The 23827-nt window shown below is 41.8% G+C and overlaps 2 protein-coding genes across 5 annotated transcripts in view; one reads left to right on the forward strand and one right to left on the reverse strand.

Annotated features, from left to right (window-relative positions):
- The first annotated feature begins 3723 nt into the window (after positions 1-3723).
- On the forward strand, positions 3724-23162 carry mettl1 (methyltransferase 1, tRNA methylguanosine). 3 transcript variants are annotated; one of them, XM_076984921.1, is made up of 6 exons: positions 3724-3910; positions 4081-4226; positions 4541-4701; positions 6190-6303; positions 10115-10216; positions 21851-23162. In XM_076984921.1, the coding sequence occupies exons 1-6, from the start codon at positions 3831-3833 to the stop codon at positions 21965-21967; spliced, it is 720 nt and encodes a 239-aa protein (XP_076841036.1). In that variant the 5' UTR covers positions 3724-3830; the 3' UTR covers positions 21968-23162. The 3 variants fall into 3 exon arrangements, with proteins under 3 accessions (XP_076841036.1, XP_076841096.1, XP_076840970.1); XM_076984981.1 differs by lacking the exon at positions 21851-23162 and adding an exon at positions 18657-21842 and having other exon boundaries at positions 3725-3910; positions 4517-4701; XM_076984855.1 differs by having other exon boundaries at positions 3730-3910; positions 4517-4701.
- The window catches only part of LOC143485253 (uncharacterized), a 29059-nt gene continuing 16540 nt past the window's right edge, over positions 11309-23827 (reverse strand). Inside the window, exons 8-9 of one of the 2 annotated variants that reach the window (XM_076984649.1) lie at positions 12874-13016; positions 11309-11542 (exon numbers count right to left, since the gene is read on the reverse strand). In XM_076984649.1, the coding sequence (XP_076840764.1) occupies positions 12907-13016 (110 nt within the window). In that variant the 3' untranslated portion in view covers positions 11309-11542; positions 12874-12906. Of the gene's footprint in view, positions 11543-12019; positions 13017-23827 lie in introns of those variants that run through there. The other variant, XM_076984722.1, reaches the window with a different exon arrangement.

Raw genomic sequence — 23827 nt, forward strand, 5'->3', positions numbered from 1 at the left:
AGGCTAAAATCAGGTTCCTCATACATATAGGAAGTAGTTGTGTATGATTCAATTGAGTTTTTCCTGGCCCAAGACATTACAGGCATACAGCAGGCCTCTGAACTTGGCCCTGTGAACCATTTCACCTGTGTGCTTAACTACCCAATATGCCATGTTTGCAGTTAGATTTGACACATAAAATGATTCTGGGCCAGGCCAGAACCAGGTTCCTCATACATATAGGAACTAGTTATATATGATACAATTGAGTTTTGCCTGGCCCAAGACCTTACAGGCATACAGCAGGGCTCTGAACTTGGCCGTATGACCCATTTCACCTGTGTGCTTAACTACTCAATATGTCATGTTTCCAGTTAGATTTGAGGCATAAAATGATTCTGGGCCAGGCTAAAATCAGGTTCCTCATACATATAGGAAGTAGTTGTGTATGATTCAATTGAGTTTTGCCTGGCCCAAGACATTACAGGCATACAGCAGGCCTCTGAACTTGGCCCTCTGAACCATTTCACCTGTGCGCTTAACTACTCAATATGCCATGTTTGCAGTTAGATTTGACACATAAAATGATTCTGGGCCAGGCCAGAACCAGGTTCCTCATACATATAGGAACTAGTTATATATGATACAATTGAGTTTTGCCTGGCCCAAGACATTACAGGCATACAGCAGGCCTCTGAACTTGAACCTGTGAACCATTTCACCTGTGTGCTTAACTACTCAATATGTCATGTTTCCAGTTAGATTTGAGGCATAAAATGATTCTGGGCCAGGCCAAAAACAGGTTACTCATACATATAGGAACTACTTGTGTATGATACAATTGAGTTATGCCTGGCCCAAGACATTACAGGCATACAGCAGGCCTCTGAAATTGCCCCTCTGAACTATTTCACCTGTGCGCTTAACTACTCAATATGTCATGTTTCCAGTTAGGTTTGAGGCCTAAAATGATTCTGGGCCAGGCTAAAATCAGGTTCCTCATACATATAGGAAGTAGTTGTGTATGATTCAATTGAGTTTTTCCTGGCCCAAGACATTACAGGCATACAGCAGGCCTCTGAACTTGGCCCTGTGAACCATTTCACCTGTGTGCTTAACTACCCAATATGCCATGTTTGCAGTTAGATTTGACACATAAAATGATTCTGGGCCAGGCCAGAACCAGGTTCCTCATACATATGGGAACTAGTTATATATGATACAATTGAGTTTTGCCTGGCCCAAGACCTTACAGGCATACAGCAGGGCTCTGAACTTGGCCGTATGACCCATTTCACCTGTGTGCTTAACTACTCAATATGTCATGTTTCCAGTTAGATTTGAGGCATAAAATGATTCTGGGCCAGGCTAAAATCAGGTTCCTCATACATATAGGAAGTAGTTGTGTATGATTCAATTGAGTTTTGCCTGGCCCAAGACATTACAGGCATACAGCAGGCCTCTGAACTTGCCCCTCTGAACCATTTCACCTGTGCGCTTAACTACTCAATATGCCATGTTTGCAGTTAGATTTGACACATAAAATGATTCTGGGCCAGGCCAGAACCAGGTTCCTCATACATATAGGAACTAGTTATATATGATACAATTCAGTTTTGCCTGGCCCAAGACATTACAGGCATACAGCAGGCCTCTGAACTTGAACCTGTGAACCATTTCACCTGTGTGCTTAACTACTCAATATGTCATGTTTCCAGTTAGATTTGAGGCATAAAATGATTCTGGGCCAGGCCAAAAACAGGTTACTCATACATATAGGAACTACTTGTGTATGATACAATTGAGTTTTGCCTGGCCCAAGACATAACAGGCATACAGCAGGCCTCTGAAATTGCCCCTCTGAACTATTTCACCTGTGCGCTTTACTCAATATGCCGTGTTTCCAGTTAGATTTGAGGGCTAAAATGATTCTGGGCCAGGCCAAAACCAGGTTCCAAGTTATGTATGATACAATTGAGTTATGCCTGGCCCAAGACATTACAGGCATACAGCAGGCCTCGGAACATGGCCGTATGACCCATTTCAGCTGTGTGCTTAACTACTCAATATGTCATGATTCCAGTTAGATTTGAGGCATAAAATGATTCTGGGCCAGGCTAAAATCAGGTTCCTTATACATATAGGAACAAGTTATGTATGATACAATTGAGTTTTGCCTGGCCCAAGACATTACAGGCATACAGCAGGCCTCTGAACTTGGCCCTGTGAACCATTTCACCTGTGTGCTTAACTACCCAATATGCCATGTTTGCAGTTAGATTTGACACATAAAATGATTCTGGGCCAGGCCAGAACCAGGTTCCTCATACATATAGGAACTAGTTATATATGATACAATTGAGTTTTGCCTGGCCGAAGACATTACAGGCATACAGCAGGCCTCTGAACTTGGCCGTCTGACCCATTTCACCAATGCGCTTTACTCAATATGCCATGTTCGCAGTTAGATTTGAGAGCTAAAATGATTCTGGGCCAGGCCAAAATGAGGTTCCTCATACATATAGGAACTAGTTATGTATGATGCATTTGAGTTTTGCCTGGCCCAAGACATTACAGGCATACAGCAGGCCTCTGAACTTGAACCTGTGAACCATTTCACCTGTGTGCTTAACTACTCAATATATCATGTTTCCAGTTAGATTTGAGGCATAAAATGATTCTGGGCCAGGCCAAAAACAGGTTTCTCTTACATATAGGAACTAGTTATGTATGATTCAAGTGAGTTTTGCCTGGCCCAAGACATTACAGGCATACAGGATGCCTCTGAACTTGCCCCTCTGATCCATTGCACCTGTGCACTTAACTACTCAATATGCCATGTTTCCAGTTAGATTTGAGGCATAAAATGATTCTGGGCCAGGCCAAAACCAGGTTGCTCATACATATAGGAACTAGTTATGTATGATGCATGTGTTATTTGTCTGGCCCGACGCCTTATAGGCATACAGCACACCTCTGAAATTGCCCCTCTGAACCATTTCAGTGCGCTCTCTGTGCACTTAACTACTCAATATGCCGTGTTTTCAGTTAGATTTAAGGTATAAAATAATGTTGGATCAGGCTAAAATCAGGTTCCTCTCTTAGGGAGTGACCTGTTCTTCATGATGCATTTGTTATTTCTCTGGCCCACCATCAATAAGGCTTTCAATAATCCTCTGAAACTGCCCCTTTAATATGCGGTCACCTATATGCCCACTGCTCAATATGCCATGTTGTGTGCTGATATTTCTTCTTCCGATTATTTGTGTTCTAGAACAGCATTTCTGTGTTTTTAGTTTTCAAATCTAAGAACATGTTTCCTTACGTTAGAAATTTTGACGAATTCAATCATCATGTACAAACTGCATACAATTGAAACGACTTGAAATAGAAACCATTTTACAAATGAAATGCTTTCATTATATTTTTATTTTTTACATTCACAAAATCAGTATGGGAAACAATAACCTCTTAAATGTCTGCTCCTACGCTCGTTTAATGTAACGTTTAATCTATCGCTTTTAAACAAAGTGCGCAGCAAACACGCATCGTGAACATAACCTTTTTGAATAAGTAACCAACTTCAGCCGCCGAATACGGAGCTGCGAATAAGTAACCAACTTCAGCCTCGTGCCGAACACGGTATTAAAACCTGGCAAACATGACGGCTAACTATGCTTATGTAACTGAGACGTGCAAGCCGCTCCGCCAATCAGAGTCTCGGCGCGTTGACGATGTTAAAAACATGCGTCTCCTTTCTGTTGAATTCATGACGTTAAAAACATGCGTCCGTTGAACCTCCATTCTACCTACTTAAAGATAACCGACGTTGTTTGATTAGCAAGTTCAAGATGAGTGTTTCTATGCCACAGAAGCGTTATTATCGGCAACGAGCCCACTCCAACCCGATGGCGGACCATACATTTGAGTAGTAAGTCTCAAGCAGTTTAAGGTTTAGCTGATTTTCTGTTCGTATTATAACCAACGTTAAAGATATCGATAGCTAACTAGCTTGGAACTGAGCTAACCAACACCAGCAAGTGCATGGGGCACGGTCTTGTGTGTGTTTTATAATCTGCAACTTTTCTGTCTCGTTTCAAGCCCTGTTTGCCCAGAGGAGATGGACTGGTCTCTGCTGTATCCTGAGTATTTTAGTCTGTTGCCAGAAGAGAAGAGAAAACAGTTGGTTAAAGGAACGGCTCAAGTAGAGTTCGCTGATATCGGCTGTGGATACGGTGGACTGCTTGGTAAATATTTAAAAAAGCACGTACCCTATTCCACTAGACACCTCTATGGAGGCTTTATTCAGATATAAAAATGCTCGAGGACATTTAAATGTGCCTTAGCACATATCTCATTCTAGTAAAATAGACCCATCTTTATTACTTACATTTTATGCCTGAGAGAGACAATACTGGTTCTTAAAATAAGGCATTAAGCACATTTTCTTAAAATGTTCCACTGATCCTTATTCATAAAAAGTCTCATAGAATTTACAAAATAAGTAGTGTTTGACAAACTTTATTTTCTTTTGTAGTTGAATTATCACCATTGTTTCCAGATCAGTTGATACTGGGTCTGGAAATTAGGGTGAAAGTTTCAGACTATGTACAAGACCGCATTCGCTCCCTTCGAGCTGCAGAGCCAGGCAAGTACCAGAACATCGCCTGTCTCCGAAGCAATGCTATGAAGTATCTTCCCAACTTCTTTACTAAGGGACAGGTAGGAAGCGCAAACTTGTTTGAATATAAAACTGAATTACTTAGCTTTAAGTCTTTGATGGGGACCATCAGTTTAGTGCTAGTTTGTTAATGTGTTCCTAGGTCTTGTGGAACCTTGATTTAAACAAAACCATTTCATATAACATAAATGTTATTGTGTCAGTAAAGCATAAATATGTCTGAAAATAATTTATAATAAATACCGTGCTACTATTCAAATTTGTAAATCACCAAATAATTTATCAACTTATGTGGTGAGAATATTTAAATCACCACCTTTGTACTTTTTTTATTCCCGACACAGGGGTGGCAATATTTTATTCTGACTATGTAAAATATAGTGCAACTAAAAATACAGCACAACTAAAAATAATGCACAGTGATGTGCATATGTTCCATCTCGGTCCCTTAGATCAGCTGACCAGATGCTTTTAACTGTTCCAAAGACGCATCGCAAACTTAGAGGGGATCGAGCGTTTGCATGCATAGCTCCAAAGCTTTGGAATGAGTTACCGCAGTACATCAGGCACGCTCCCTCACTCGGTGTTTTTAAAACCCATTTAAAAACATATTTTTATGACTTGGCTTTTAAATCAGCATAATGACTCAGACTGTTTAACTGTTTGTGTTTGTTTTATATCCTTGTGTCATTTTAATTACTTTCCCTGTTCTCTGTTTTGTATTGTGTACAGCACTTTGGTCAGCTTTATTGTTGTTTTTAAAGTGCTTTTATAAATAAAGTGGTATGGTATGGGTATGGTATCCCAACAATCAAAACAAACTTCAGGGTGGCCTTATGCCAACACAACAAACAATAAACTGATCCAGTAACTTCCCTAATGAAAAAGAATACAAAACATCTCCCAGCTAAAATTCAAAGTTCAATCAAATAATGATGATTGGTACGATCTTCACTCTTGCAATGTTTATAGAAGGCTCTAGTATAAGAACTTTTAATCATAACACCACAAGCCTCATTAAAACCTTTTAAGAAGCCAAATTCTAGAGAAGCCAGATATCTAAAAAACCTATTATGAATAAGAGCGAAGTTAGAACTCATAACTTTTATGAAGGGAATTAATATTGGACGCAAAAGCCCTACAGAGCAGCATCCACTGTGACCCACGTGATGACTACTGAGTAAGATGCTGCAGGGCACCAGCACATAAGAAAACAATCTATTTAGAGGGTGTCTAACTTACAGAAGTGGTCAATCCCATCTCAAAGGCATCAAAGGAAAATTACATCTGGTCTTTTTTCGTATTGTCCTCTAGTGGACGGCCTGTAAAAAACACAAAAAACAAAACCCAACTAACAAATTGTCTTGGATTGGTAACCTATATCAGCTCTAATAAACCTAATAAAAATGTTCTTGAGGATTGATGTTTGCTCACAGCACTGTCTAAACAAAATGATGGAAATAGAACTACACAGAATGCTCTACAGTAAGGTATGCAAATGATGTAATATCTGATTTGTGTTTCTGTAGCTCAGCAAGATGTTCTTCCTCTTTCCGGATCCACACTTCAAGAAAACAAAGCACAAATGGAGGATCATCAGTCCCTCTTTACTTGCTGAGTATGCCTACATACTGAGAATAGGGGTAAGAAGTGTTCTGATTCCTTGGAGCTTTTTAAAAAGCAATAATGCATGACATTGTGTTTTCTATTTTCCATGATGCTTGAACTGTGTTATGAAGCACAGCAGAAACCAGACCTACACAGTGTAGAAAAATGGCAAATCCCCTTACATTTTTTAGAGTAAAACTAAACTACGTGATCTAACAATGTATGCAGGATTTATATAGTGAACAAAGTGGAGGTTAGAGCAACATGTCACCAGTCATTCAGATTAAGTTCAGGGTATGTTGGTTGTCTTTGGTACTGGAACAATAGTGGTAAACAACAAGAAATAATAATAATAAAAAATTAACATTTTTAGTCTGCATTAGAGATGGGATGTCCTCATGTGGTGATCTTTGTTTTGGTGAGGTTCTCCAAGAATCCATCCTTGACTCCATTTTGTTTTCTTCATACTTTATAATGTGCTCCCACTTTTTGGGACTTATGTCACTAGATTCATCAAAAATTGATAGAAATGAAATCAAATTGCTAGAGCAATAAAGTTCAACCTTTGAAATAACCGCTAGTATCTCTAATGGGGTTGAATATCCCTTAATTTGTTGTCTCGTATCGTCAGCTGCCAGTACTTTCAGACAAAAAAATACTCAGTGTTCTCTCATCTTCCATCTCATTAACCGTCCAAGGCTTTGGCATATTTAGTTTTGATTTAGTTCATTGCCTACTTTCTCTTTCTTTCCTGTCCAATAACTCCACATTGTGTAAATATATAGATACTATGTCTGAATCAACACCATTGAAATAATGTGAAAGCATGGTTTATTGATTATTGTTCTGTGGTGAAAATTATTAAAACATCAAAACATTAGTTAGGACCTAGATCAGATTACCCCCCCCCCCCCCCTTCCCCCTTACTGTGCCTTCTAGCTATGCATCTTATTTGTATTGTTCTTTACGATGCAAGAATGCTTTCCAAAATAGAAGTGGCAATAGTTTATATTGTAAATTGCATTATGTATTGGCAATAAGCAAAGTGAGCAAATGCCCTTTGTCTTCAGAACAGCATTAGTTCATCTATGTTAGGGGTGCACGATATGGACTAGAATTGCGATGTGCGATAACATTGTTGGATATCCCGATATCGATGTGAACCACGATAAATTAAGATTAAAATACAGAAATGTAGTGTCTCTCTGAACAGCAGCACGTTAATTTGTTTTGTTTTTTACTGTGTAATGAATCCAGAATAATTCCAAATATTTTGCAGGTTTATTCAACAATAGATTCAATCTAGGTTTATACTTTCACGAGTGACTGTAGCGCGTGACTCCGCACACCTCGTGAACCTCCGCGAACGGCAGAAGCGTTTAATCTTGCCGTGTCACATTCTTTGTAGTGTTGTCCGAAATGATATGTAGGCCTAGTAGTATAAAAAAAAACCACCCCTCAAATACAGGGGAATGAACATTTACCTGACCAATCTTAACGTTGCTTTGTCTTTCAGGTTTGAAAAGTGCTGGAATTTAGGCTAAATTACTTTAAAATGCTTGAAATTGTAACTACTTCGTTTCACAACAAATATCTGTCTGATTGAACAGTTCTCTTGTGTTAACAAATATGAGCCTCTTGTAATTCCAGGACGAAACATGAGAGAACGTGATAACGTTAAGATTGGGCATTTTGAAAATAAACATCCATTAAATAATGTGATTAAAAAAGCAAATTATTTCGAATCATTTAGAGTATATGTATAAATATTTAATTCAATTAAGTTTAACGTGCTGGGAATGATTGAAATGGACCTTGAAAGTGACGTACAAGTGTTTGAATTCCACCTTGTATAGGTGTATGAACCCTGCAAACATGACTGTTCTCATTGCGCTGAGACACGGCACGCACGAACTTACAAAATTCGAGAGGTGCACGACCTCGTGAATGGACAGCGCGCGAGGCCATTGCGCACGGGCGAAGCCACCGCGATTACTTATTTTCGCCTCGCGGACCCTCGCGCCGCATCAAGTGTAAACCAGGCTTAAACCAAATCGCGTGTCTGATGAGCGTGTTTACCTCACTCCAGGGTTGCCAGGTCCTACAAAAATATCCTGCACAAAATCTGCGAGTGTAAGTTGTCGGCGGGGGGGTGGCGAGTGTGAAATGGAGACAAATTAAGTATTATATCGCGATCGATTCTTAGTGTTGACTTGTAACTTCCGCAGTAGCCCAACTCAAAAGTAGCCCAAAAAACCGCATCCCGCGGCCTTTCGATGTGTTTATCATGAAACTTCACATCGCGATAACGATAAAAATACGATGAATCGTGCAGCCCTAATCTATGTTCACTTGCATACAGTTTTTGAAGGAATACAGCAGGGAGGTTGTTCCAAATGTCTTTGAGAACTAACCACAGGTCATCTGTGGATGTAGACTTGTCTCTTCATGTAATCCCAGACAGGCTTGATGTTAAGATCAGGGCTCTGTTTGGGCCATTTCATCACTTCCAGGACTCCTTGTTCTTCTTTACGCTGATGATGGTTCTCAATGAGACTGGCTTTGCATTTTGTTAATTGTCACACTATTAACGCTTCTGTTTTTTATGTTTGAATAAGAGCTAGAATACATGATGGTCTTTTGGAAGGTTTACTGCATGATCTCCTGATTGGACAGGCTTTATTAGTTGTAGGGTTTGTAGTTTTTGTTTTATGCTGACAGAGGCACACCACTGCAAACTGCCTCTTATCTCTTTCACTACTTTTCTGCATCCACTTAATTTTGCTTGATTTTTGTTCCTACACTATTCTCACTATTTTGAATCCAAGAGACAAGCCAACTTTGTAAGTATGTGTCAAGATGACAGTAATAAATTCTAATGCTACTGTTGTATGATTCTTTTGGGGTGGCAGGAGAGTCAGCATGCATTATGAAACAGCAGAACCAACATGATATTCAGTAGTTTTTATTGGCATGTCATGAATAGCCAAATTGTTTTTCAGTATAGGATGACATGGAGTCCTATAGGTTTGGGCTCCTTGTAATGGTGAACATTGTTGCTGTTCTTCATATTCAGCATAAGATAATACACACATGTTCATCTTTTATGATAAACGGTTACAATAATTAAATGTGCTGATTCACCAACTGTATATAATATTAAAAAATGTAGAGACTTTTTGGAACTTTGTGGTACATTAAAATTTGCGGCTTACTTTTGCGCCTGGAGTGAGTTGCCTTTGCAGAGTGATGCATTTAGTTAAAATGTCATTATTACTGCATGCACACTGCTAAAATCTTTTCCAGCTTCCAAGAAACCTGTATTCTAGTTATACAATCTGCTGTAACTCCAGGGAAAATTCTAGTGACACTGTGATACGCTCTGTTGTTTACTCAAGCTATCTCAGTCCTTTTCTCTGAAGATTAATGGTAGCAGTTCAAAGTATTAAAGGTAACACAACCAGATTGATTATTTTTTTGGTGAGATGTCTTTTTGCCATACGATGGTCAGAATTTCATAATGTATGAAAAATTCTAATAAATCTCTACATTTTATTGTATGCTCTCCTGGTCAACTTCCTGTGTTTCTGATGAGTTTTCTAGAGGTCTTTTGAATAAAGGCTGAGTGATGATCCAAAAACAGTTTGGTCAAATGATAACACAGTGCTGCAAACCATATCACGGTTGTGGTATGTAGCAATATAATTGCGATTTTAATTAATTGCTATAGAGATTTTACTTACATGTCTTTATTACTGCTGGTGATGTTCATCAGTAATGGCTTTATTTGGTCCAGAAATGGATCTTATGTGTTCTTCTTTTTGTTTGTTTTGTTTTTTTCTTTAGGGTTTGGTATATACGAACACAGATGTAGAAGAGGTTCACCTGTGGATGCTCACACACTTTACAAAGCATCCCTTGTTCAGCAGGGTGTCCGAGGATGAGCTGGTATGTTTCAAACTCCAAGTGCTTTGCAGGTTCCCTTTTCCCTCATTGTTTTGCTGTTTTACAGATTAACTGACTTTGTTGGTGGATTGTAACTAGGAGACTTCAAATATACATACTAGTCTAAGCATAAAATCTTATTTTAGGTCTACAACATGTACACACACCAGATTTCGAAAGTTAAGAGTCTAAAACTGTGAGCACAAAAGACAGACTTAGACAGAAGATTGTGAAGTGTAAGTACTTTACAAAGAGCCAGTGACACTAGGGAGTCTTTATGCAGAATATGATTCGTGGAGATGTGAAGCAGGTGTGTGTGTGTGCTATGACCACATACCTGCAAACTTTGGCAAGGGGGTCCTCTGGTGGCCAGCCAGAGGTGGTGTTACAGACATAACGCTCTTCTTTAGATCTACCACCCTACAGAGTTTAGTTCCAACCCTAACCTAGCACACCTGGCTCTAATATTAAAGTGGGAGTAGAACATTTTATAGAAACCAACAAGTGAACACTAGATTTAGAAAATATCCACCTTAAAAAAACCGCTCCTCCTACCTTAAGTCCTTCTTTCAAAGACACTACTCCAAAACAAAAACATGCAGTGACTGACTATAAATGGAGGAGTGTATGAGAGTGTTGGAGAGTGTAATCCTAACACTATATCATCACTCATTTCTAATTCACATGTCTGAAAATACCTAACATTATTCAATATAAATATAGAATATTTGTATCAATATTTATAAGTGCCACTTCAGTAAAACTTTCCAATACCAATATACTAGCATGACAGAAGATTTAGTTTGATTCAGTTACTGATGGCTAGCATTTCAAAGTAGTCTTTATACAGTCTGATTAAGGGAGATGTGGAACAGGTGTGTGGTTGTAATAACTACAGTTAATACTGTGTTTAGGGTGACCTCCAGTGGCTATCTGGAGGTGGTGTGTGTTGGATCACTGATTCTAGGTAAAGCTCATGGTAAATCTGAGATTTTTATTTGTATGGTTTACGGGGACTCCAGACAAAGGGGGTTGAATTCCAACCTACGTTGTTCAAAGTCAAATTTATTTATATAGAGCTTTTCACAACACGCGTTGTCACAAAGCAGCTTTACAATTGTATGGGTCCAGATCCCTAATGAGCAAGCCAAAGGCGACAGTGGCGAGGAAAAACTCCCTATAGGGTGGGGATTAGGAAGAAACCTTGGGAGGACCAAGACTCAAAAGGAAACCCATCCTCCATTGGGCGGCCCGTTAACACAAGTCCGTGGTTGTAGGGTGGTTCCACAGTTCCACAGCAACAGTCAAGGCTCCTGTTCCCCGGCCAATGTAGGGGTTTCACCTACTAATCCTTTAAAGTAGATATAATTTGTTTTACCTTAATTATTAATCAGTCTCATTAATTTTAGAATCAGTCTCATATTCTAATTATACCAGAACCATAACATTTAGTTATTAACTAAGGGTAATTAATGGTTTGGTATCTGAAGGATTTAACTATGAATTCTTTGGAGGTTTTGGCAACAACCACTTTTGAATGACATCAACACAGACAATTTGGTGAAAATAAATGATACATTTATTTAAAACTAACTATTCTAAAACAAACGGCATCAACAAGGATCAGTACATTTACAGTGAAGACTGGGTATCTAGTGTGTGTGTGTGTGTAAAAAGGGGAGGAGAGTAATGTGTGCACGCGCTTGTGCGCGTGTGAGGAGGCGGGAGTTGTAGTTTCAGTTCTCCTATAGAGAACAAAGCAACTAAAATGGCGCCGACTTTAAACAGTAGAGCAGCGCGACTGTGTTAATTAGCTCAGCTGGTTTATTCCAACGTGGTCAGAACAAAGAGTAATGGAGCTGGCTTAATAACTAAAAATTAATGTGATGTGTCTGAGAATGGGGAAGACTACAAGTTGTCCATTAATCAGATAAATAAAAGATGGTGGCATGCACAGCAAAGAGAACTTTGTATGTACAAATCTTGATGAAGATTATGAAAATAAAGTTAAACACATTCAGAATGTATTAACAGAAAGCTTGGTTAACTCTACAGTTCAAATAACTTTGCCCTTTTATAAACTATGCCCAGCGTTAAGAGTCTCACGTGTTGAGGATTTGGGGTAGTGTCGTCCTCCCTGAATTCTCCTGGAATTAGGAGGGAATTTCCACCGCAGGCTCCTCGTTGATTAAACGACGTCGTCCAGGTGTGCTGGGGAATCGTCCAGGAACGCGAGTCTCGTTCACGGTTTAACAACAGGGAGTTGATCGCCTTTGTTTCAGTCCGTGTGGCCGCGTTAGCAAGCTTGATTGAAGTCGTTCGGTGAATCTGTTGTCGCGGTAACGTTGATCGGTTGCTGGTTAGATTGCACCATAACTCGGGCTCGTTAATTAAGTAATACGACTTTCAGCTGTTTGCCGTTAGTCGTTGCAAAGTTCGCGTGTTCTCAAAGAAAAACCGGAGAGAGAGGAGTGGCGGAGCCTCTCTTTAATAGGTCTAACCTATGTGTCGGTCAAACCAGAGAGAGAGAGATGAATGGCTGTTCAGGGTATTTAAACACCTGAACTGTAGACACACCCTTACTTCCGTCAAAGCAAGCTTGTTCAATATGTTGCCAGTGGTACTGCCACCTGCTGGTTTAGCATGGTACCTACACCAAGCAGCCTCAGTCCCCTCGGTGCAGGCGGTGGGCCTCAGGTGGTGGGCCTCAGGCGGGCCAGCATCAGCACGATCCCTCCCTCAGCACATCCACCGGCAAGCCAGACCATCCCCCAGGTGTCTACAGGTGCCTGTATCCAATCGTCTTGGGTGGAGGCATGCAAGAAGATAGAAATACAGACTGAGTGGACATGGATTTAAACCACCATTAATTTAAATGTACATAGCTCACGTGCCAGTGATGAGCATGTGGCTCCGGCAGGCTAATCTATAGCAGTATAACTAAAGGGAGGGGTTCAAAGGTGACCACAGGCATGAGGGCTCACTAAGACATTGCTTTCCAGTCAAGTCATTGTCACAAATAGTGATGCCATGACACAGCTGGATGACGGCATCAACATCTCAGATCACCAGAAATCTCAACGTCTGGGGGCCCCCAAGCCCCTACACCTTACAAGGGGAATATTAGCTGAATGCTTGATTAAATAGGTGAGTCTTAAGTCTAGATTTAAAGATTGGAACTGTGTCAGAATCTCTGATTGGAGCTGGAAGGCTATTCCATAATTGGGGGTCTTTAAAGGAGAAAGCTCTGCCTCCGGCTGTAGTCTTACAAATTTTTGGAACTAGGAGAAATCCAGCATTTTGGGAGCGCAAAGGGCGAGATGGGTTGTAGTAAGCAATGAGTTCACTCAGATATTGTGGGGCGAGACCATTTAACGCCTTATAGGTGTGACGCTCGATGCAGGAGGAACGACGAACGTCAATTGTGGCACGTTAAACGTTTAATAACACTTGACAAAACGCGTGAAGCTCCGTGCGGAGTGCAAACAGTACATACACCTTTCACACAGGCACGAAACTTTAGACAAAGACGAGCACAAGACACCGCGTTAACGCACATTAAATAGGTGAATTACACAGACCCACGTGACCTCGAGACAAGGCACAGGTGTAACCACGAACACGCTCACAAACAACCCACACCCACGGAAGTACAAACATGGACATAACGACACGCAGACGACGTAACGGCACGCCCACAGGGAAGGGTCCGGAGCTGTTCCGTAACAGAACCCCCCGCCAGGGGCTCGCTACTCCCGGAGCGTCCCGTGTAGCGGGAGTGCCCTGAACAAACACCGACGGGCAGGTCCGGAGCCCCCGGGAACACGAGCCTCCGAGAGCAGTCACCCCCGACGGCGGGAACCGCCGCGGACAGCTCTAGCACACCCTCCCTGGGAAGACAGGGGAGAAAACATTAAACAACGGCACGTGGACGATCACACACACTGGAACATTAAACACAAGGGGCACAAAAGGGAATAGTAGGTTAGGGACACATAACGGTATGGACAAACAGACAGGTACAGGCAGCCATGGCACGGCTCTCCCCGCTAACAGGCTTGCAGCCAGCGGCGCAAACCCCCCTGGGGTAGCAGGGTAGACAGGAGGCGGAATCCCTCCGGTCGGGATGGAGCCCCCAGCGCACGAAGTGCTGGGTGTCGCTCCGGGCGCACCTGCGCCCTCTTGCCGTGATCGCGGCGCTTCTGCCGCTCCTCCGGGTGTTACCGGAGGACGTGTCCTTCGCCGCGCGCTGGCTGCTGTACGAGGCGGCGCTTTTGCCCCTCCTCTGGGTGCTACCGGAGGACGCGTCTTTCGCCGCGTGCTGGCTGCGGCACGATGCGGCGCTTTTGCCGCTCCTTGGAGAACCACCGGGAGCCTTGCCCCGCGCCGCGTACCGGGAGCTGTACGAGGCGCCTCTGCCGGCGCCCTGAAACCCCACTTCTGGCCGCCAGTGAAGCCAGCGCTTCCCCGCGCCTCTCGGGGTGGCGTCCTCTCGCCCCCTGACGTCTCCATCTCCTCCTCCTCCTCCGAGAGCTCCTGACCCAGTGACATCGGCTCCTCGGAGTTCGGGGAGCACGACCAGCTCATCTCACTCCCCTCCGAAGGCGCGCAGGGACCCTCCACTCTGACCGGGTGCCCCTTCTCCGACCTAACGGTCTTTTCGGAGCAGACAGAGAGGTCGTCGTCGTCTTCTTCCTCGCCGGAGTAGACAGTGGGTGTAGAACACTCTGACGGCGGAGGGCTGACGTCTCTCTCCTCTTTGCCGTAGTAGCCGGTGGGAGTAGAACACTCTGACGGCGGAGGGCTGACGTCTCTCTCCTCTTCGCCGTAGTAGACGGTGGGAGCTGAATACACGGACGGCGGAGGGCTGACGTCTCGTTCTTCCTCGCCGTAGTAAACGGTGGAAGTTGAACACTCTGACGGCGGAGGGCTGACGTCTCTCTCCTCCTCGCCGTAGCAGAAGGTGGGAGCAGAATACACGGACGGCGTATAACTGGCCCCGTCGTCCACTTCTTCCTCTCCCGACTCGTCACTCCCCGAGTCGAGCTCGGGAGGTGTCGCGGCCACCATACCCGCGTACACCACCAGAGGGCCCCCTTCGCCCTCATCACCGCTTGCCGGGGGGGAGGACTCCCCTCTCAATGCGCGGAGTCCCTCTCGCCACGCAGCTTCAAAGAAGGGGTCCCCTCTTAAATCCTCCTCAGGGTACGCCGGGGGTGGAGAGCGGTGCCTCTCCATCCACACCCTTCGTGCGGCCAGCCGAAATACTCCCGCCTCTTCTTCATCTCCGGCCATCGAAGCCTGACGCAGCAGGTACGCGCTGACAGGCTCCTGCTGCTGCTTCACCCCTACTGGGACGGGGGTGTCGTGGTGGCGTGCGGGGGAAGAAGAGTGGTGGTGTTTCACCTTCGTCTTCCCCTTCTTGCGCGCAGATGTGTAGCCCGGCATTTTTCGGCTCGTCTTTCTGTGACGCTCGATGCAGGAGGAACGACGAACGTCAATTGTGGCACGTTAAACGTTTAACACTTGACAAAACACGTGAAGCTCCGTGCGGAGTGCAAACAGTACATACACCTTTCACACAGGCACGAAACTTTAGACAAAGACGAGCACAAGACACCGCGTTAATGCACATTAAATAGGTGAATTACACAGACCCACGTGACCTCGAGACAAGGCACAGGTGTAACCACGAACACGCTCACAAACAACCCACACCCACGGAAGTACAAACATGGACATAACGACACGCAGACGACGTAACGGCACTGCCCACAGGGAAGGGTCCGGAGCTGTTCCGTAACAATAGGTTAACAGAAGAACTTTAAATTCAATGCGATATTTAGTCGGAAGCCAGTGCAATGCGGCGAGAGTGGGACTAATATGATCGAATTTCCTGGCCTTAGTTAGGACTCGAGCTGCAGCATTTTGTACAAGTTGTAGCTTCTTTATGGACTGTTTAGAGCATCCAATTAGAAGACTATTACAGTAGTCCAATCTTGACGAGACAAAAGCATGGACCAGTTTCTCTGCGTCAGCTAATGAAAGTGTCTCGGCTTGGCAATATTATGTAAATGGAAAAAAGCAGCCTTAGTGACATTGCATACATGTCCGTCAAATGAAAGATCAGAATCAATAGTGACACCTAAACTTTTTGCAGTAGATTTAGGTGTTACTGAAAAACCATCTAGGGTAAGGGGAATATCAGCCCAATTGCTTCTAGCAGCTTTAGGCCCAAGAATCAGCACCTCAGTCTTGTCAGAATTCAGTTGAAGAAAATTAGATGCCATCCAGTTTTTAATGTCCTGGACGCAGTTCTCAATCTTGCGAGTTGTAGTGATATCATCTGTATTAGAGGATATATACAACTGAGTATCATCTGCGTAGCAATGGAAGCTAATACCATGCCTACGAATGATAGTGCCCAGTGGTAGCATATATAATGAGAATAGTATAGGGCCCAGTACAGATCCTTGTGGGACACCATACTTTACTTTAGAATGCTCTGAGCATTCATTATTTACTGGTACAAATTGGTAACGATCTGTCAGGTAGGACCTGAACCAGGAGAGTGCTTGACCTCTTATGCCAATGAGTGTCTCCAGCCTAGTAAGTAGAATATTATGCTCAATGGTGTCAAAAGCAGCACTGAGGTCTAGCAGTATGAGAAAAGAAATGTGTCCTTTATCAGAGGATACTAAGAGATCATTCAGTACTTTAGTCAGTGCAGTTTAAGTGCTGTGATGAGCTCTAAATCCAGACTGAAATAACTCTGACATGTTCTGTCTGTAAGAAGGAAGAGAGTTGAAAAGAAACTACTTTTTCCAAAATTTTGGATATGAATGACAGATTAGAAATTGGCCTATAGTTGGACAGTTCCTGGGGGTTAAGACCAGGTTTTTTAATTAGCGGCTTGATGACCGCAAGTTTAAATGAACTGGGCACATAGCCCAGGCTCAGAGAATAGTTTATTATAGTAAGCAACGGTTCTACATTGCTATGCAGTAATTCTTTAAGTAGATGGGTTGGTACAGCATCTAGTATGCATGTGGAGGGTTTAGCAGATTTCACCAGTGAAATAAGATCCTCGCGACCAATTGGGGACTCTAACAGGGCATCGGAGAAGACCAGACAGCTGTCAAGGTGCATTGGCATGTTGACAGGCTCCCTAATTTTATCAATCTTATCATTAAAGAACTTCATAAAATTGTTACTGCTACACTCTAGTGGAATTCGAGAATTGATTTGTTTGTGACTCCTCGGAAGGCTGGAAACAGTTTTAAAAAGGAGTCCTGAATTGTTTTTATGTTTTTCTATTAAGGCCGATAAGTATAAGGACTTGGCCGTATGGAGGGCATGCTTATATTCAATAAGGCTGCTTTTCCATGATAGTCTATACACTTCTAACTTTGAATTTCGCCATTTACGCTCCAGGATCCGCGTGGCTCGTTTGAGACTACGCGTGTGCTCATTGTACCATGGTGCTATTCTTCTCTCAGTGACTCTCTTATATTGTAATGGCGCAACCTTGTCTAAAGCTGTACGAAGGGAAGTCTCAACGTGCTCGGTGAAACGCTCTAGTCCTTCCGGAGCTACAGGTGAATCAGTGTTTGTCAGACCCGGTAAATTATCAGTGAGCACGGCTATGGTGCTGGGTGTTATAGTTTGGCCGATGAATACAGTCAGTTAAACACAACTCGTACGTTATGAGGCTGTGGTCAGAAACAGCCTCATTCTGAGGAAGAATTGCTAAACTGGATATGTCAATACCAAATGACAAGACCAAGTCTAAAGTATGACTACAGTTATGCGTAGGACCCACCACATTCTGAGTGATACCCACTGAATCAAGAATTGCTTGAAAATGTATGCTAAGAGTCACAGATTTTCAAAATGGATATTAAAATCACCAACTATAATCACCTTATCGGCTGATAGCACTACATGAGACAGGAAGTCGGAAAACTCCTGCAAGAACTCAGAGTATGTACCAGGGGGGCGGTAAATAGTAATTAACATAAACGACTGCGACGCTTTGTTGGTTGTTAAATTTGAAACATTAGAAACAGTGAGGATGAGATGTTCAAAAGAATTAAACGTGAAGCCAAATTTTTGAGAAATGCCTATATTAGAGTCGTATATTGTGGCGACCCCACCTCCTTGACCATTTGGACGGGGGTTATGAACATACAGTTGTGATCAAATTTATTCAACCCCCAATGCTGCGAAGGGTTTTATGGAATTCAGTGCACATTTGTAATTGTGTTCATAATGAAATCTTACAAGGACTTGTTAAAGAACTAAATGCAACTAAGATAGCATCAATTTTTTTGTCATAAAGTATTAAATGGCCTTTTTGTGATTTCTTCATTGACACAATTATTCAACCCCTTTACGACTACCACTCCTAAGAACAGAGGTTCATTCCAGTGTTTTCCATCAGGTATTGAAAACATCTGTGGATGTCAACGAGCAGCAATCAAGCATGGTAAGCACCAATTAGGCAGATTTAAAAGGACTGTGATACTCAGCTCCTTCTAGACATCTACTGGTGTGTTTCCAAGCATGGTGAAGGCAAGAGAATGGTCCCAGAAGACAAGAGAAGAGGTTATTGCTCTTCACAAGAATGGCAATGGATATAAAAAGATTGCGAAGTTGTTAAATATTCCAAGAGACACTATCGGAAGTATCATTCGCAAGTTCAAGTTAAAGGGCACAGTGGAAACGTTACCTGGTCGTGGCAGAAAGAAGATCCTGACCGCGACTGCTGTGCGCTACCTGAAGCGTAATGTGGAGAAAAATCCCCGCGTGACTGCTAAGGAACTGAAAAAAGACCTGTCAGATGTGGGCACTGAAGTTTCAGCTCAGACAATAAGGCGCGCACTGCATAACGAAGACCTCCATGCCAGAACGCCCAGACGCACCCCCTTGCTGACTCCAAAGAACAAGAAAAGTCGACTGCAGTATGCCAAAAGTCATGTGGACAAGCCACAAAGGTTTTGGAACAGTGTACTGTGGTCAGATGAAACTAAATTAGAACTGTTTGGGACAATGGACCAGCGCTATGTTTGGAGAAGGAAGAACCAGGCTTATGAACAAAAGAACACCTTGCCTACTGTGAAGCATGGCGGGGGGTCAATTATGCTTTGGGGCTGTTTTGCTTCTAATGGTACAGGAAAGCTTTAACGTGTGCAGGGTACCATGAATTCCCTTCAGTACCAGGAGATCTTGGAGGAAAATGTGATGGAGTCAGTCACACCTGCGGCTTGGGAGACGTTGGACCTTCCAACAGGACAATGATCCGAAGCACACATCCAAGTCCACTAGAGCATGGTTGAACATGAAAGGCTGGAACATTCTAGAGTGGCCATCGCAATCACCAGACTTAAATCCAATTGAGAACCTCTGGTGGGACCTAAAGAAGGCAGTTGCAGTGCGCAAGCCTAAGAATGTGACTGAACTGGAGGCTTTTGCCCATGAAGAATGGGCTAAGATACCCATAGGTCGCTGCAAGACACTTTTCAAGCTATGCTTCACGCTTGAAAGCTGTCATAACTGGAAAAGGATGTTGTACTAAAAAATAATGTCACTAGGGGGTTGAATAAAACTGATAATGATGTGAGCACAGTAAAGACATTTGTGGTTATTCCATCATAAATATTATGTTATGTTTGTCTAATTTATAAGTGCCTCTTTGATATAATTGTAAATAAGATGACTGAAATGATCAAAATCAATGTCAAACTGGCCAAAACACTTTATTTCAGTGGGGGTTGAATAAATTTGATCACAACTGTATCTATAGCCAGAGGGAGAAGCTTCATTTAGGGCCATATAGTCGTCTGGTCGGGTCCAGGTTGTTCAGAAACATAAGAGAGTAGAACAGCTGTTTTGGAAGGGGTAATAATGAAGATATCATACTAGATAAAAGTGCTTTTAATTAATATTTTGTTGATGGTAAGATAAGCGTCCTGTGACCACGACTAACTGAAACCATGACATCATAGCAACCCTATTACTCTATAATGTAGCTATCTGCATTTGATATAAAATGTTTTAGAATTTCACTTATAAAAATGTTAGCATAGGCCTTTTGTATCTGTCTCTCTACTGTCCCTACTGTAAGCCATATCTCAGTAAGAGAGTTTTGTTTTGTAGAGAAAATGTAATCTGTATATTTTGAGTGCATTTGGGTTCGAGGTCCTATATGTCCAGCAAATTCAAGATTGCAGAAGGCTCCGAGCATGTCATCTTTAATCAGTCAGCCTTTAATAAGTATTCTGTGATAATGTCAGTTAATAATGCACAGACCAAGTCAGTGTGTGTATTTTGTTTGGTTTTTGGATTATATATATAATACAATTAGTAAGACATCAATAATATCACTCTATTTGTGATTTAATATTGACCAAGCAGCCAATATTTGATAAATCTTTTGTACCCCATTCTGCTTTTGACTGTGGTGTTACTCACACTCTCACTGGTGAGAAGAACAACCTGCTTCTCAACGTCAACAAAACAAAAGAAATAACTGTGGACTTTAGGAAAAAACAACAAACACACATCCCACTCATCATCAATGGCAGTGCTGTGGAATCTGTGAAAAGCACAAAGTTCCTGGGAGTGCACATCACAGATGATCTCACATGGTCTACAAACACCACCGCCCTGGTCAAGAAAGCGCAGACACAACTCCACTTCCTGCGGAGGATGAGAAGGGCCGACCTGCCCACATCTGCACTCACCACCTTCTACAGGGGTGCCATTGAAAGCATCCTGACCAGCAACCTCTCTGTCTGGCATGGCAGCTGTCTATCTGCAGACAAGAAGGCACTACAGAGGGTGGTGAGGACTGCAGAAAAGATCATCAGATCACCCTTACCAGCCATCAAGGATCTGTACACCTCACACTGCTTCAAGAGAGCAATGAACATCACCAAAGATCCAACTCACCCAGCACACAAGCTGCTTTCAATACTCTCATCAGGGAAGCGCTACCGCAGCGTACGGTCCCGTACCACCAGACTGGGAAACAGCTTCTTTCCACAAGCCATCAGACTCATCAACACACTGATGAGAACTACATAAACATTCCAAAGTTACTCATAAACATTCCATTTCTTTCACCATGCACTTTACCCTTGCACCTTACATATTACATCCAACTACTTGACCACTGACTGTCCTTTCTGCTGCTATGTGTATGTATGTATGCCTACCTATTGTCTAGTATTTTAGCCCTTTTACTGCATACTGTGTGTGTGTGTCTAGCCTTTGTTTTTTTTTTACTGCACACTGTGTGTGTGTGTGTGTGTGTGTGTGTGTGTGTGTGTGTGTATTACTATGTTAATATTCTGTAACAGTATGTTAATTTGCACTGCTTGTGTGTGTATGTGTGTGTGTAAGTGAGTTAGTGAGTGATTATCAACATATGTTTGCTAAACTGCACATTGGAACTGGCCAAACGCAATTTCAAACTTCTGTGTTAACCTTGTTACATAGATTTTTGACAAAGTTCTCTTGACTTGACTTGACTTGACTTGACTCAAACAGCAGTGTTGAATGTGTCCGACTCGGGATACAGTAAATATTGTAATTTTTACATGAGTTTTATATGAACTTTTGCCTTTTTTGCAGAAAGATGATTTAATTGTCAGTCGTCTGGGAACTTGCACAGAAGAAGGAAAGAAAGTGCAGAGGAATGGAGGCAAGAATTACCTAGCTGTGTTTCGCAGAGTCGAGGATTCAAGCTGAACCTGTTTCTCAAAATGACTGGAAAAACCCAGTGGCACTATAAACCCAGGAAGGACAGAACTTTGTGTTACAATCCAGTTCTGGAGAAAGTACCTGTGGACATTTCAGGATCATTACACAGAGGGACTATTAAAGCATTCTGGTGATGCACACTGGATTATTATTAATATTGTTTTACATTTTGTACAATCTGGAATGTTAGCTTTGTAAGAATATTACATTATGTTCCATGTCAATCAGTTGTGAGGTTAACATTATATGAAACATTCTTTCTAGGGATTATCAAACTATCATTCCCTTTTAAAGTTTGGATGTTAACCAAAAATAAATGTACTAATTTTAATTTAATTTTAATTCATGTCAGAGTATTGAACAAGAGTATTTCTTGATGCTTTGTCCCTTAAACAGCACCCTAGTATTTCCTTCACACCTTTTTTCATACAGAGACTCAAAAGAATATACAGTGCTAATTTAGGAAATTCCAGCTGTAAATCATATGCATTTTCAAATGTTAATTACCAAATGGAAAAACAATCAGAAGCCTCCTTCCACAGACTTCTGGTAGCACAAACTTTAGCTGGCATAAAATTAATTGGTGTTGGTTGTGATACAAATGTCTAAGCTAATTCCACTGGGGCTGTGGTCTTCTCCGAGCAGTATGTGATGGTACGCCTTCAATGAGCAACATTCTGTGTGTATGTCATCATATCTGACATGTAAATTACCACAGAGTGCAGTGTTTTACATACCGGGAGCCGTAATGGAGTCAGGTTTAAACTTCAGCAGTTGTATCAGATCAAAAACAAAGTCAGCTTTTTACCATGTGAAGAATATATTGAAAATGTTCATTTATAAGTTGGACCTGGAGAGTCTAGTTCATTTTTCCTATCTCCAGCACATTTTCATCTTTATGCTGGCCATTTCAAGTCCACAGTTAAATAGCTTATTCAAAAGCTAGCTGAAGAATACTTACCAGAACAAAGAAATCTGACCTCATTACTCCAATTCTAAAATTCTTACACTAGCTACCAGTATATCAAAACCTAATAATGCATAAAAGGGACCCTGAAGGGGAAAACCACTGTGCATTAGACATTTTGTGTATTAAGTTATTAAACACTTTATCCCCGTGTGTGGAAAAAGTGATCGTTGATTACCCGCCACATAACAGTAAAAACTGCAACCCAATTCCTTCTGTTGCTGTTACCGTCTCACAATGTATTATAGAAAGAGCTTTATTGTCATACACATTGTACAAGTACAAGGAGACAAAATATTGTTCCCTGGGGCTAGTGTTGTCACGATACTAAGAATTACAACTTCAATACGATACTTTAAAAAGTATTGAAATTCGATACGATTTTCGATACCAAAGTCAGATACAGTGCTCATTTCTGTTTTAAAGGCTTTTTGTTCATTTCTTATAAACAAACAAATGAATATTGTATTTTGTTTCACAAATGTCAAATAAATAAAAGGTGTAGTCCCTACCACATTAAAACAGAAAAATAAATAGTTGCACATTAATATAAATTAACATAAAAAATAGTAGTGCACTCTGGAATTCACATTTAGAAGTTTAAAAAGTTTAGGGCAAAAAGTGTATTTTAAGTATACTTTAAACAACTAAGTAACTTTAACTCTTTAAGTAACTAAAACTTCAGTATTAGAGTTCAGTATTCATAGATGATTGATCCATTGTAGTACGATCACTCTTTTTTTTCTCCCTGTATGCTGTCGCACTTACGGCTCTTAAACCAAGAATATGACAAACATTTGCTAGGATAACATAATCGGACACATAATTTTGTATGCTATAATACTAGAAATGGGAATAATCACCAACCTCTTGGAATGTTT

Source organism: Brachyhypopomus gauderio, chromosome 1 (genome assembly GCF_052324685.1).
Source record: "Brachyhypopomus gauderio isolate BG-103 chromosome 1, BGAUD_0.2, whole genome shotgun sequence".
In the NCBI taxonomy this organism is placed as follows: Eukaryota; Metazoa; Chordata; class Actinopteri; order Gymnotiformes; family Hypopomidae; genus Brachyhypopomus; species Brachyhypopomus gauderio.

Excerpts from the sequence above, each read along its gene's own strand:
- mettl1 (XM_076984855.1), top strand. The coding sequence starts at position 3,831 with ATGAGTGTTTCTATGCCACAGAAGCGTTATTATCGGCAACGAGCCCAC. Across the intron at positions 3,911-4,080 it reads GCGGACCATACATTTGAGTA|CCCTGTTTGCCCAGAGGAGA; the intron begins GTAAGTCTCAAG and ends TCTCGTTTCAAG. Across the intron at positions 4,227-4,516 it reads TGGATACGGTGGACTGCTTG|TTGAATTATCACCATTGTTT; the intron begins GTAAATATTTAA and ends TTTCTTTTGTAG.